Source organism: Propithecus coquereli, unplaced genomic scaffold (assembly GCF_000956105.1).
Source record: "Propithecus coquereli isolate 6110/MARCELLA unplaced genomic scaffold, Pcoq_1.0 Scaffold148, whole genome shotgun sequence".
NCBI lineage: Eukaryota > Metazoa > Chordata > Mammalia > Primates > Indriidae > Propithecus > Propithecus coquereli.
Genome location: NW_012139191.1, coordinates 4,062,656 through 4,078,114, shown reverse-complemented (window position 1 = coordinate 4,078,114; position 15,459 = coordinate 4,062,656). Strand labels below are relative to the sequence as shown.

Below are 15,459 nucleotides of genomic sequence, written 5' to 3'. Positions count from 1 at the left end.
TTTTCAGTTCCTCCGAAGTTTGTGGTTCAGCCACGGGACCAGGACGGGATTTATGGCAAAGCTGTTATTCTCAATTGCTCAGCTGAGGGTTATCCTGTGCCAACCATCGTGTGGAAATTCTCTAAAGGTATGACATTACTTGATTTGCTTCTAAGCTGCCAAACCTATGTTATGTTCTAAAAGATTGGATGAGCATTTTTAGTCTTTCCAGAGATGTTCCTTGCAAGTAGATATATGCCTCTGTCTCCACCAAGCCTATCATTTACTCATAGACACCTTTAGTCACCCACCTAGGTATTTTTATTTAGACCAACAAAGTGTCCTTTCTCACACAACATTTCCTAGGAAGGACCAGGAAGGGGAGGCAGGTTACCCATGCAGGTTACTTCCACACTTGGAAAAGTACTAACTTGCCCACCGTATCAGATAACCACGGTCTGCTTAGAGACCACTGCAAACCTGTATATGTGGAGATGCAAGTTTAATTGTAAGAATTACTTACAGTTGGAGAATTATTTCCCCGGTATTTAGATACATGAGATTAAGTGGTTTTAGAAAGTTAAAAATAAAATCATTGAGTGTTCTGCGTCCTTGGTTACCTTATAATATACAAGTCGAGTGCCATCCCCTTATGCTCTTTTAACAACAGACACACCCAATATCCTATTGTGAGTGTCCAACGTTCCCTGATTCTACTCCTAAGCATGCTTCCTGGCTTTTAGGTAACACTGTAGCCATCGCATACGTAGAAGTGTGTAACATGAAAACTAGTGGTAGAACCATTGTAGACCCTGGAAAAATAATTTATGTTCATCATAGTGGCTTCTTCAGGAAAGTTCCTTATTTGTGCTTGCAAACCTATTGGCGGTTCTCTTTCTTTTCCCATGCAGTCATCTGAAATCAATGATTTATTTATCAAATACTCGAGGGCCAAATATGTACCAGTGAGATCAATCAACCAATCAATCATGGCCTTTTCCTAATAATCTAAGACCTACTATATAGGTTTCTATTTCTCCTCTGGCAAATCTCTTATTCATGTTACTTGCACACTTATCTCTGGTTATGGGACTATTTGTTTTTTTGTTTGCCTACCATAGTTTGTAACCTGTATATATTTTTTAAATAACATGTTGAAGTTTCTCAATTTAAAACCAACAATAAATGGAAAATAAATGACGCACTTACCACAACCCTTCTGGCATCTATTTTTTGAGAAAGAAGGAAAAGAGGGGAGGAAGAGTGTGCTAGACATTGTTTGATCATGAGAACAATTAAATTTTTAAAAAATCCCTGAGGCATCTCTGTATAGCACACCACATCCGTGGTCCACATGAAAAGCACTTTGTTCAAAAATAAAGACCTGTTATTCAGGGTATCTGCCTGCATGACTTTTTATTTTAGGCCATATTTGAAGGCCCATGTTGCATTATTACATGGAAACAGATAAGCAGAATAAGTTTAATTCAGTTTAATTCATTTACATCAATGAGTATATTTGATATTATGGACATTTTCCATGACATTGTTCTTCTCCAAAATTATTTTCAATGCTTGCCATGGTGCAGATGTTCACTCTCTGTGTCTTAAGTTGTGTCCAGTTTTTCATTATGGTGAAAAACAGTGTAGCAAAGAACATCCCTGTATGTTAACTCAACGTGTGCAATTGCTTTCTTGCAAGTTCCTAGAAGGGAAATAGCATGACCACATGTAAGTCTCTCAGTCTGCAATGGCCAAGGACACTTTGGCCACCAGCAGTGTGAGGGTGTGTGATGGCCCTGCATTCTGGCCAGCTAGAGCTTTCTCTTTAGTCTTCACAACCTGATGGGTGAAAATGGCTTACCCCTTTAATTTGCATACTAAAATTACTAATGATTAAAATGTTTTATCTTATGTTTACTGACCATTTCTTTTTCTCCTCTGGGAAATTTCTTATTCATGCTAGCTACTTGCACACTTGTCTCTATGTCTTATTTATTTGTAGCAGTGTTTTCGTGTAGATTAAATAACCCTCAGTCTGTCTGTGTGTCACTGACACTTTATCCCTTCTCATCACTGATTTGCAAATTAAGTTATACTAGCTTTTTTTATCTTTAAATTTCATGTGCTATAAATATATATATATCAAATTGTCGAAGACAAAATTAGAAATTGCAAAAGCAAATTTTTAAAAAGTTAAATTCCCTTCAAATAACAATATTCAAAGATAACCAGAAGATATTAACTCCTGCAAACATGTTTTGTCTAGCCTCTCAGGCCTGTCCCTGCGCAATTGTATTCCCACAGATACACATCTAAATTTAAAAAGGTTTTGATCATATAATTTTTCCTGGCTTATAATCTTCTTTCTTCAGTTAGAAATATGCTATTAATTTCTTTCCATGGCAAAATATATGGATGTTTAATACAACTTTTTAATGTCTGTGTAGAGTTTATACTAATACAACACTAAGTACACTTAACTATCTATTGCCTTAGTTAAGATTGAGTTCAGCCATTTAAATTCACAAGGGTTTATTTTCTCATAAGAGAAGTCAGGACATAGAAAGTGTAGGATTAGTTCATTGGCTCTCTTAAGTCATCAAGCTTCTTATATATTAAGAAGAGTTCTGTTACTTTTAGCAAGAGTATCGCACCTTCGAAAGTTGGCCAGTGAGCTCCAGCAGTGACTGACTTCCACATTTCGACAGAGGAGTTTCCCTCTCCCATCTGAGGGAATTCTACCTGAGTCAGCTCCCTCCACGGGCGTTTCCAGGAATTTGTCACAGATCAGTTCTGCTGACATGTCCCCGGATCACTGCCCAGGTCACCCCTAGCTATAAGGGGGTCTGCAAGCCATCACAAATACAACTTCTGTGACTATTTTACTAAGTCAGAGAGTACCTACATATCTCCAATATTATTGTTGAATGCTTATTTTTTGGTTTTTCTCTAATTTTTCACTCTTAGAAAAGTATCATAATGAATTATATCACATTCGTCTTTGTATATGTGTCTATTTTTCCCTGTGGAGAAATTTCTGTCAGTAGAGCTGCTGGCTCAAAGTGAACAATTTTTATAGCTTTTGATATGCATTGACAGTTTCCCAGAATTTTATTCCTTTACACATCCTCCCACAGTTTTTAGAAGTGCCTGTTTCTTATAACCAAAATAATACTGGATATTATGCTTGTTTTTAAAATATTTTCCAACCCAATAGAGGGATATCATATTATTATTTTAATTATGAAAGGAATAAAGATGTTTCTTAAGGAAAATTTAGTCTTGCTTATGCAACATGTTTCCTGTAATCAACATAGTCACTAAGAGCGTAAATGTAGCTCCCTTAATTATGATGAAAGACTCAAACTAAACAGACTTGGGTTGTTTCACTGAGAGATGCAACAATTTAATCCTGGCACTGCAGAATTCCAGAGTGAATCATAGTAGTTTAAGGTTGGCTATTGCAGAAATGAAGCAATCTTTGCTGAAAAATAATGTTATTACATTTTTGACCTTGAAGCTAGATACACAAAGTCTTAGACATTCAATTCTGTCTCCTGGTTTTTTCTTTCACGTGAACAAATGAAGCCTCTTTATTTAAAAATCAGGCTTTGTACTGTGGTGGGCCTCACCTGCGTTCCCACGCGTAACGACGTTCTTCTACATGTGTGTCATTTACAGTGGAGGGAAACCGGTTTCAGTCAGTGTCCTGAGGACCAGAGCCATGCCTTTGTCAGCTGCTGAGAAGCCAAGAGCGGCTGCGAAGGCCAGAGAGTAGATAATGCGCCAGCTTGCCCTGGTGCCCTTTGCTCTCTATGGTTGTCCACAGATTCCCTGACCTCCAGGGAACTTTGGTCACAGGAAAGTCCAAGGACAGAAGTCAGAGCCTGCCTGGGGTGGGGGTGGGGGTGGGACAGTGGGAGCAGTTTGCATTTAAAATAGCATTGTCAGCTTCCCCAGCAGTAGGTCACCTGTAAGCAGACTTGAAGGACATGAAATGAGCCGCGTGTGTATCCAAGGGGCACGAGCTGAAGGTCAAGGGACCAACTAGCACCCAAGCCAGGGGTAGGGTGGGTTTATGCCTGGAATGGTCCAGAAACACCAAGGAGGACACATGGCTGGGGCAGGGTGAGTGAGAGGAAGCCCCAGAGGTCCTGGATCCTCATCCATCGCTGTAAGAATGGGGCTCTGCCCAGATGGGGGTGTGCATCAGAGTTGTGACGGTGGCACGCTCCCACTGCTGCTGCTGCTGAAACCAGGAGCGAGGGGGCCGTGGAGTAACCCAGGAGAGGTGGCATGATCTGCCTGGAGCTTTATGAGGATCATGGTGGCGCAGCTGTGCTGAAAGCAGACTGTGCGGAGGGCAGGGATTGCAGCTGGAGACCTCTTGGGAGGCCTTGGATGGGATGTGGCTGGGGCCAGGGTGCGGGCAGCAGAGGAGGGATACATGGTTGGATTCTGAACATCCTGGGATGATGGACTGGCTGTGGATGAGAGAGAAAGCAGGGAGCCCCGGGCAATGAGGAGAGTGGAGGTGCTGCTGCCCGAGACGGGGCGACTCCAGGAGGGCAGATCTGAGGCCGGACAAGCTCCGGGGTTTGGGTCCCTCTCTCTGTAGACGCAGCTGCCAATTTCCAGTATAAGTAATGATACATTTCTAAATACCGTATTTTTTTGATAAATACTTTCTCCATCGCCAGACCTGCATTCTGTTCTGCTGCCACGTGCCCAGCCCGCGTGTTCACCGCAGGTCAGTGTTGGGCTAATTTGTGCCCACCGCTCGTCCTTTGGTCTTAGTGCCCCATGAGGGCTATTCCAGGCTCTTCCCTGTTTACAGTGGTTCGTTCCTTTCCTTTTTACACACGATTTCCTGGGAGGGAGCACGGCCCACCTGACTTCCCTGTAGAAGGGAATTAATCTTTCTACTTGTGTGCACCAAAGAGCTGACTTTGAAGTCTGGAAAATTTACAGTCTATATTGTGGTGTCATTAATTTGGGGTCAATTTTCCCACAGATGTGATGTGCCTGTTTAATATGTAGATTCAAGCCGTCTTTTATTCTTTTATTTTTCATGAATTGTGCTTCTAAGCATTTGTTCTCTTGCGTGTTTTCCTTTTCTCCTTCAGGGTTCCATGGACTCATCACCTACCTTCCAAAGCTGTCATTTTTTTTTCAGGGTTTTTAACCCATTTCTTCCCATTTTAATTTGTTTGATATTTGCCAATTTCTATTCTCTGTGTCTTTCCCCCAACACGGTCTGTTCCCCTTTGTGCTCTCTCCAATTTTGCCTCCTTGCTGATCTTGTGTTCCGCCTTCTCCCTCCAGCTCTGCCGGCTCCACGTTTTACTCCTTCTTGAGCTCTGGCTTCATAGACAGGTGACTTTTACGCACGGTTTTCACCTAAATCGTGGCAATATTTTCTGGTGAGATTTTGTCACCTGGTTTCTTTTTCTATTTCTTTCTTCCATTTTTCTTATCTCGGCTACATCTGGCTTCCCTTTGAATGTGGTGTTCCCCTCATCCGTGGGGATCCATTCCAAGGCACCCAGTGGATGCCTGAAACCTTGACTAGACACATATACTGTGTTTTTTCTGATACATATTAATACACACCTATGATAAAGTTTAATTTATAAATTAGGCACAGTAAGAGATTAACAACAACTGATAATAGAATAGAACAATTATAACAACATACTGTAATAAAATTTACATAAATGAGGTTATGGTACTTACTCACCTATTCTCCTTCCATGGTTGACCACAGGAAGCAGGTAGCTGAAGCCACGGATAAGGGGAAACTGTTGTACTCACATTTGGAGAAAATCCATGTCCCCAGAAAGAGATTACTTTGTGCAAATATCCAATTCCTCACTTAACCCTCCTTCTCTGACTCTCACCCACGCCAGGCCTAGGGCAGCCCCTCTGCACCCGCCTGCGCCTACTGTCTCCCTGATGGAGGTTTCGCCCTCATGTGCCACCCACATCATGGTGCTTGCTGAGAGTCACAGCACTGGCCTGCGTTTGCTTGTCTTTGCGTGTAACTCTGCTCCATCAACACTGGGTTGCCTGGTTACCCATTTTGTAGTTGGAACTTCAGCTATTTTCTAATTTCATAGAAAGTGAAGTTTATATTTCCTAGTCCTTCCCCCATTTTCTTTTGAAGGGCTCCCAGGAAGAGAAGAAGGAATGCTGGTTTATGCTTCCATCTTCAAATCTGAAATCCTGTTGTTTATGAAATTTTCATTAAATTTGGACTTTATTTTAGAAAATAAAAGTAAAGTAGGAATCTATTAATCACAGGAGTAGTAGAATCATCAGTGAGGAGAGGAGGCTAAAATTTCAAACCCCAGCACAGGAGGGTACAGAGAGCTCCAGTTGGGATGGGACCATCCTTTTCCTGCCTGCTTCTCTTGAGGTTGGCTTTCTCCCTGCCGTTCTCCTGTGTCCCCTCTGCTCTTAGCTGTAGCACATTCATACAACATGGTTTCCCCAACCCCAGTTTTCCATGGAGACTCCAGAGAATCCATCTCGCCATTTTGCTTTGGCTCCGTTTTCTCCTGCTGTCATTTCTGCACTCACCACACACAGTCTACCACAGGTTCTGGCTGTCCCTTGCCACCAGGGACCCAGAAGAGTCCTCCCCCACCTGCAGAAATCCTCCCCACTGGTTATAGGCTCTTCCTAAGGGTCAGTGGGGACTTGATTATTTTGTTGAGAAATCCGTAGAAATAAAACCAGACAGTCACGACAGTTACCTTGCACATTTCCATACAAGGTGCTCAATTCCAGGATGGGAAACAGATATTGTGCTCAATATACGAGGTCAAGCCGCTGACTTGACCTTCTCTGGAGTCTCCTCCCACTTTGGGAGCTTTCCCTGGAATGCTACACCTTGGTCCCGCCCCACCTCTGCTCCCAAGGTCAAGGTAACATCCTGAAGGGACCCTTTATAGTCCTCAAATCCTATGTCTGGGGACACCATGAGAAGGACGTGGAAGGGGACAAGCCTGAGGTTCTCGAGCTGGTCAATTCTGGGGCACGTGTTCTGCCAACACCGATTCCAGACCTCCTTGGTGAGCTGACTCAGGCCATTCCTTCCTCAGCAGTCAAGAGACAAATCACCTGCTTTCCTTTCAAAAGACAAGTCTGAAAAGGGGCAAATGGTCAAAAGAAAAATATTCCCTTAAATAAAATCTTCTTTTGTCTTCCCTTCAGGGAAGCAGGGTTTCATATTAAGATAACTCAGTGGGGGTAGGTTCATATGGCACAGGCTGGTGATCCTCAGTTCTCTAGTCCTCCAAAGTTTTTTCCTGAGTTCTGGTCTCTTAATCCATTCCGGAATGTTTCACTGTGCTCCCAGCCTGAGGCCCAAGTGTCCCCCAGGTCCAGGGGCCAAGGCATTCAGCCCCATCCAGCCAGCCCCTCTCTGACCTTGAATGCCAGCTCCAGAGCCTTTGCTCAGAATGAGCGTCCCCTTCACATCCCGTTCTAGAAACTGGGTCTCTGCACTGTCCTTGCGGCTTGCCTTGGTCATCTCCTTGGGACCAATCCCTCCATTCCTGGCCTTACCTTAGTCTTCCTAGTGTGGACATCAGAATCGAACTTCTGACTGCAAACCTCACCCAGGGAGGCTGCTGCCTGCCCACTGTCCCCACCTCCCTGCCTGCCTGTCTGTCTGCACACCACGCCATGCTGTAGCCATGCTGCTGCCAGACTCTCCATGGATCCTGCTCTGTGTTGTTAGAACACCCGAGCCTCTAGTCCTGTGGGCTAGACCTCCTCCATGCCATCAGTTTCCTGGAACAGCAGAGATCCCCTCAGGTCTTCCTGGCACCACTGCACCAGTGTGACCCAGGCTCCGTGCCAGTGTGCCAGTGTGACCCAGGCTCCACATCAGTGTGTCAGTGTGACCCAGGCTCCACGCCAGTGCACGGTCTGATCCAGGCTATAAGGTCCCAACTATTACCCAGTGCACCTTGTTCCCTTGGAACCCAATTACGTGATAAGATATGAATCCTGCATTAATACAAGGAAAGAATTCAAATAATACAAAAAGGAGAAGAAGGCAACCTCTCTCCCTGTGGCATAAGTTGTAAAAATAAACCCAAGCTCAAAGTCCAGCGTGGGTCCCCGAGTTCTGCTTGCATGCTCCGCAAGTAGCGACAGTGGGCCACACTAAGCGATAGTGAGTTCTTGGGGAAAGGTCGTAAGCAGGACAGAGAAGGTGAGTGTTCAACATGTTGTTTTATTTTCTTCCTTTGATGGTAGAAAAAAATTTTGTCAGAGATTAAACCTGCCTTCCTCTGCGCGAGGTGGAGTCTTGGTGTCCCTGGGAGCTGCTGTAGGACCTTTGTGGACTCCTCACCCCAGCAAGCTGCTGTCACCCTGCACCTTGGTGGGCACACTGGGACAGTGAGCCCAGGACCCATCTCAACCTACCTTCTTTTCTTTTCTTCCACTCCTCCACCTTCCCTCCCTCTCATTTCTTTCCCCAGGACCTTTCTAGCAGTCTTGTGGGTAGAGGAAGTCACACTGAGGGCAAACGTTTGGAGAGCTCTTGCTCCAGGAAAGTGGTAGCTGGAAACCTTGGATGGTGGATGCAGCTGCAGGGCACCTGCTGTCCCAGTGCAAAGCCCTGGTGGCATCAGCATAATTGAGCCACCTCAGTGCCTTCTGGTATCACATTGGCAAGTGCTGAATCGTGGTCAGTTCACGGGTCAATTTTCTGATAAGTGAGTGAAGGGGCAATGTCCGTCTTCCTGGTAGAAAGAGATCCTTGCATATTAGGTACAGAATTACAGTCATATTGACGTGCTAAGCAAGTGGACTACCAAGTCATAACAGCCCCTCAGCAAGCACAAATCTAGTCCATGAAAGTGCACTTGTTTTTGATGAGTAGGATTCTTCAACACAGAAATAAAGGAATTAATGGGAGATAATTGGATTGCAAAGTAAACATGATTATGTGCAAATTTACAAAAGAAGTAAGCTGGATGCTGTCTCGGTTACAGTGTGGTGTTTTATCAAGAAGGGATTTAATACAAGGAGTTAGATGCATGCAACACTTTGGGAAAGATGGGACGAACTCAGCTGCCTTTTGGATACTTCGGAAGTGTGGGAACCACAAGAAGCTACCCTCATCAGTGGTCACAGTAATTTGTAGAAGTTGTCCCAAAGGCAGCTATAAACCTTGGCATCTGCCTATGCACCAGTTTGCTCCTTCTGAAGAAAAATAATGGCTTCTCCTTCCTCGCACCTCCCAAATCGTGTTTAAGTGCTTCTCACTGGTAAAATGTAAACCAGAATCTGCTAACGATGGAGCTGGGAAATGTAGTTTTCAGGCTTCCAGTCCCTGCAATTTAGGGCAGAGTTTCAAGGGAAAGTGGTAGCACTAAGGATGGACACAGAACATCTGACACACGATTTACACGACACAAATATTACAGGCAGGTATTGCACAGTGACGGATGCTTGTTTCTTTGGGATGGGGAATAGCTCTGCAGCCTGGAACTTGACCATTGTCTCAAGACTGTGCCCCTGTCCCCTTCTGGGCTCTTCTCTATAACAGGACACCCAGGACACTCAGCACTCCTCCACGGAGCGAGGGTTCCATTTCTAGCTGCTACACCTTCGTGAGGGGCAACTGCTGATGCTATTCTCATGTACTGTCTTCTGTTCACATATCCACCTCTGTGTTTGCACTTACTGACTCTCTGCAACCCACCAACTGTTCCCGGGGAGGGAGAACCCTCTCCCTGAAGAAGAAAACCAAACTCATCCTTCAGGAAAAGCTCCTTTTCTCCATAGGGAAGAAAGGGATGTGTTCTTGATTCCTTGGTGAGGAGAAAGAATAGCTACAGCCTTACCATTGGGATGCAACTCAGGAGCATGCAGAGCTCTCCTTTCCCCTATTTTGTTATACTTCACATCAGTCTTATTCCACCCTGCAAGGAGGACTCTCTGAATATGCTTATTGGCCAACTTCTTCTGGTCCTTGCATACAGGCATTTATATTGGCATTCATATGATCTAGTTTCCCTTGATGTGAATGACAATCCTATATCATATGCAATTGATTTCTGTCCTCATTTTATATATGATGAAATTAAGGAGGCATCCCTGGAGTACAGTGCCTGGCATAAAAAAATAAAAAATAAAGAAATTAAGGGTGCAGAGAGAATAAGCTCTCAAAGGCACAGGTAGTTTCAGAGGGCATTTGAACCCAACGCTTTTGATTCTTAGCCAAGTGCCCCTCTACAGACCAGCAAAGACTTATGAGTGGAAGAAAAGATGAAACGATTATTTTATTTCCTGCTGTCTTCAAAATGGGCTCACTTGGTGGCACTCAGCTGTTCTTTTTCCACTATCACCACACCCTCAGTCCCTGGGAACACAGCAAGGCCTTTTTCAATAAATATGAAAGGTTGCCCAGTATTAACGTAACTAGTAATTCAGTATGTGCCTTACTTCCTGCTTTAGCAGTTTATTTTCATGTGATGGAGCATTAAAATTATTTGCACTTGACCCCAGCTAGCCAGAGAAAATTGACAGCTTTTTGATTAATGACTGCTGGTTGCTATATTGCATCTTCTAGCTAATTATCCAAAGTGCTTACCTTGTGCTAAGAAGATTGCAGGATTTTGCATATTGATGCACTGGGTTAAATGTTGCTCTTTAGAATAATGATGAATCTAAAGTAGATGGCCGATAATTCTATCAAACCATGGCAAAGTCCAAATCTCTCAAATTAAACGAGTGCTAACCCTCGGAACTATCGTCCGCATAATAGATGAACCGGTTGGCAGTGTGTTCACTGTTATTCCATTTAGTGAGCATGATTAGATCCTTAGATGCAGTAACCCTTCAACTTAGGTTCATTTTTCTGATGAGAAAAAAGATTTAATGTTTTTTAAATGCACTTAATACTTTATTTCTGTCTTCATTAAGACCGTTTAGTAATGAAGAGGCTTATCTTGGTCCAAACGGGAATCAACAGATCAACCTTTTCTGCTGTTTAATTGAGACAACTTAGCTATGTAGTTCAATTTTATGTTATAATCCTTTAATATAAATGTTTCAACTGTTACAAGTATTTTGCTGGTTAAAATTCTTTAAGGAGAGGAAAAATTTGTGCTGTTGACATGGACAATCCCGTAACTTTCTCAGACTGTACCAGCATTTCATTAGATTTTTCAGAATTTTTGGAAAACAGTTTTACATAATTTGAGATTTCCAGACTTTCTGTTTTAGGGTTATATTTTTTAAATCCTATATTGGGCTGAGTTTTCAAGTTGTATGTATTAGACTAGATCTAGCCCCAATTTACAGCCACCTTTGAGAAAGCCATTAATAGACTTTGCAAAATTTCAAAATGTGTACCACATTTAAGTATTTAAATAAAAACTGAAGGCTTTCTTTCCTTGATTTTTACATTTCCATAAAATCCTTTATCCTTACACTAAGAAACATGTTCTTCATAGGAAGAAATTTTATAATTTATAAAAGCAAATTCTTTAAAAATGCAATCCACTTCTATAGAAGAAAAAAAAATGACCACTCAGCGGATGATAAAAAGGTAGCTGATAATATTCAATACCCAGTTCTGATTAAAACAAGAACCATAAAAAAAGAGTTTTATAAAATAAGAACATAGAAACACTTTCTTAAAACCCAAAGAGCTTTGGAAAAATGAAGAAGAAAAAGAAAAAATGCCCAGTAGAAAAATGGGCAAGGGATATAAATGGCAAGTGCAAATGGCCAATATAGTCATGAAAAGATGCTCAAAATTATCTATAAGCAAAAACAAACAAAAAATACAAAAATCAAAAAAGATAAAAATTAAATAATAACCTACATATTGTATTGATGAAGATTAAAGAGATTAATAGTGTACATGTGTGAGGAAAAAATTAACCTCAGCCACCACAGATGGAGATAAATCTGGTATGTTTTTAGCAAGCAATTTAGCAATATGTTTTAAGATTTTAATATACATCACCTTTGGTTGAGAATTCCTCTCCAAGAATTAGACCTATAGGTTGCCTACCACTCCATTGATTGACAAGTGGAGCAATTCATTGCAACATGGTCTCTATTCCTGTGGAATGAGAAAGACACAAAAATCACATAATCATAAAATGATTAAATAATTAAAAGCAGAATTTCTAACAACTTGACAATATTGTGTGCTCACTATGAGCCATACCACAGTTTAAGAACTTCCACACTTGCTCCATCCTAGGAAGGAGGTTCTGTTACTATCTCCTGTTCATAGGTAAGGAACTGAGAGCTTGTGTGTAACTTACCTGGTTTTTCACAGTGTATTAGTAATGTGTTGCTGCGTAACAAGTTACCCTGAACTTAGTGACTTAAAATAACGTTTCTGTGGGTCAGGAATACAGGGGTGGCTTAGCTGAGTGCTCTGGCTCAGGGTCTCTCCCCACACTGCAGTCAAGGCATGTAGTCATGTCAAAGTTTAACTGGGGGAGGTCTTCTCTCAAGCTCACTCACGTGATTGTTGGCAGATTTATTTTCTCAGGGACTATGAGTTGGAGGCTGCCATCAGCTCCTTCCCATGGAAGCTTCTCCATGGAGCATCTCACGACACGGCAGCAGAGTGAGGACCTAAGGGAAGGGGAGAGGGAGGAGGAATGGGAGCCACAGTGTTTTAGACCACAGCTACTTGCCCAGTATTTCCCGTACGGTGGGTGCTCAGTAATTGAACACTAAACTCCATTTGTGTTAAAACAGAAGATACTGCTTAGAAGTATGTGCTTAGAAAAATATTAGGAAGGTTGTAATCCTTCCAGATGGTGGGATTGGAATCTTGGGGAGAAAAAAAGGGCATTTACTTTTTTACTGTTTCAATTTTTAACAAATAAATTCATAGATTCCCTAATCCAAAATTCTCATGTTTTACATCCTGATAGGTAAACTAGTAGATAGCTTTCATTAATAATGTTTTTCAAATTCAATTACTCATTTACTGACATTCATCCATTATCAAGCGTTTGTTAAAATCTTCTGTGAACTTTCATGAGTTAAGTTTTTTTTTTTTTTATCTTTTTCAGTTTTTTTATTTCAAAATACTAAGGAGGTACAACTCTTTGGTTACATGGATTGCTTTTATAATGCTTGAGTGAAGGTTATAAGTGTGCCCATCACCCAGATAGTGTTCATTGTACCTTTTAGGTCAGTTTTCACCCATCCCATCCTGCTTGCTACCCACTGCTTGATTTCTGTTGAGTTTTACTTCCCTCTATGCACATGGGTGCTCCTCGGTTAGTTCTAACTTAATAGTGAATACATGTGGTGTTTATTTTTCTATTCTTTAGATACTTTACTTAGGATAATGGTCTCCAGTTCCTTCCGGATTGTTGCAAAAGGCAGTAAGTCATCAAACAACCCCGTTAAAAAGTGAATGAAAGTCAGGAACAGAAGCTTCTCAAAAGAAGATAAATAAATGGCTAATAAACATATGAAAAAAATATCCAATGTCACTAATCAGCAGGGAAATGCAAATCAAAACCACAATGAGATATCATCTTACCCCTGCCAGAATGGCTTTTATTATAAAAAATCCAAAAATAATAAATTAAGTTTTTACATTATCTATATTGTACAAGCTTCTGGCATAATTTTGCATTTTGCTCATTTCTCTATTTCCAAGGAGTGAGCAGATTTAGGGATAAGAATGATTTTGTTCATTTAGTCTCACTTTATAAAATGTTCAGCTGATGGTGAGGAAAGCAACATACTGAAATAATAATAATATGTTCTTATGGTTTTTAAACTTTTCATCCCTGATTTTGAATTCTTTATGAAAAGAAGAATTTTAAAAAAATTTTCCACTTAGAACCATTTTGTGGTATTTCATACTTTTAGGTATGTAATAAAGAGCTAATCCAGACCTATAAGTATGGATAGTATGTGCTCCCTCTTCCAACTTTATAATTATCTTATATTTATATTCCTCTTACTTACCTTTAAACCAGGTATCAGCTAATTATAGGGCCAAAGTCCAAATTCTGCCCACAACCTGTTTTTATAAATAAGTTTTTTGAAACACAGTCATGCCGTTCTATTTATGCATTTTCTATGGCTGTTTTCATGAGTCAATGGCAGACTCGAGTAGTTTTAGCAGAGACTGTGTGGCCTGTTAAAACATTTACTATCTGGCTCTTTACCAAAAAAGATCGACAACCTCTATCTGAAAATATTAAACATTTTTATCCATGAACATGGCATAACTTTCAACTTCTTTAGGTCTTCTTTAATTGCCCTCATCAACTTTTATATCTTTTAGTGGGCCGATGTTGCACATATTTTGTTAAATTTATTTCTAAGTATTTCACGTTCTGGTACAAATGTATTGTCTTTTTAATTTTAATTTCCAATTACTTGTTATTAGTATACATAAATAAAATTGGCTTTGATTTTGTATATTGATGTTGTATCACATGACTTTGCTAAACTCACTTGATAGTTACAGCAACTTTTATTTTCTGTTGAACTTGGTCTCTTAATTTTTTTTTTCATTTTCTTTTGATCTCAATAGATGTAGGGGATACAAGCGTTTTTTTGTTACATGGATGAATTGTATAGTGGTGAAGTCAGGGCTTTTTGTGTACCCAAGTATGTTGTACCCAATAGGTAATTTTTCATCTTTTTACTTCCTTCCCACCCTCCCCACTCTGAATCTCCACTGTCTATTATACCACTGTGTATGACCATATATACCTACTGTTTAGCTCCTACTTGTAAGTGAGAACATGCAGTATTTGTTTTTCTGTTCCTGAGGTACTTCACTTAGAATAATGGCCTCCAGTTCCATCCATCGAAATAATGGATGGAATATTTTATCCATTGAAATAATATCTGCAAAAGAAATTATTCCATTCTTTTTTTATGGTTAAGTAGTACTCCATGGTAGAGATGTACCACATTTTCTTTATCCCCTCATCAGTTGATGGGTACTTAGATTGATTCCCTATCTTTGCAATTGTGAATTGTGTTGCAATAAACATATGAGTGTAGGTGTCTTTTTGATACAATGACTTCTTCTCCTTTAGGTAGATACCCAGTGGTGAGATTGCTGGATCCAATGATAGGTCTACGTTTAGTTCTTTGAGGCATCTCCATACTGTTTTCCGTAGAGTTTGTATTAAATTACATTTCCACCAATAGTGGAAACACTGTTTCCACCAACAGTGGAACACATGTTCCCCTTTCACCACATCCGTGCCGACAGCTATTGTTTTTTGACTTTTCAATAATGGCCATTCTGACACGGGTTGGGTGGCATCCCATTGTGGTTTTAATTTATATTTCCCTGATGATCAGTGATGTTGAACATTTTTTCATGAGTTTGTTGGCCATTTGTAGATCTTCTTTTGAAAAATGTCTTTTCATGTCTTTTGCACACTTTTTAATGGGGTTATGTGTTTTTTTTCTTGCTGATTTGTTTGAGTTCCT

General features: G+C 40.9%; 1 protein-coding gene across 1 annotated transcript in view; it reads left to right on the top strand.

Annotated features, from left to right (window-relative positions):
* DSCAM (Down syndrome cell adhesion molecule) overlaps window positions 1–15,459 on the top strand; it is an 834,101-nt gene that overhangs the window by 592,314 nt on the left and 226,328 nt on the right. The window contains exon 9 of the mRNA XM_012640078.1: window positions 8–127. Within this exon, the coding sequence (XP_012495532.1) occupies window positions 8–127 (120 nt within the window). The remainder of the gene's footprint in view (window positions 1–7; window positions 128–15,459) is intronic.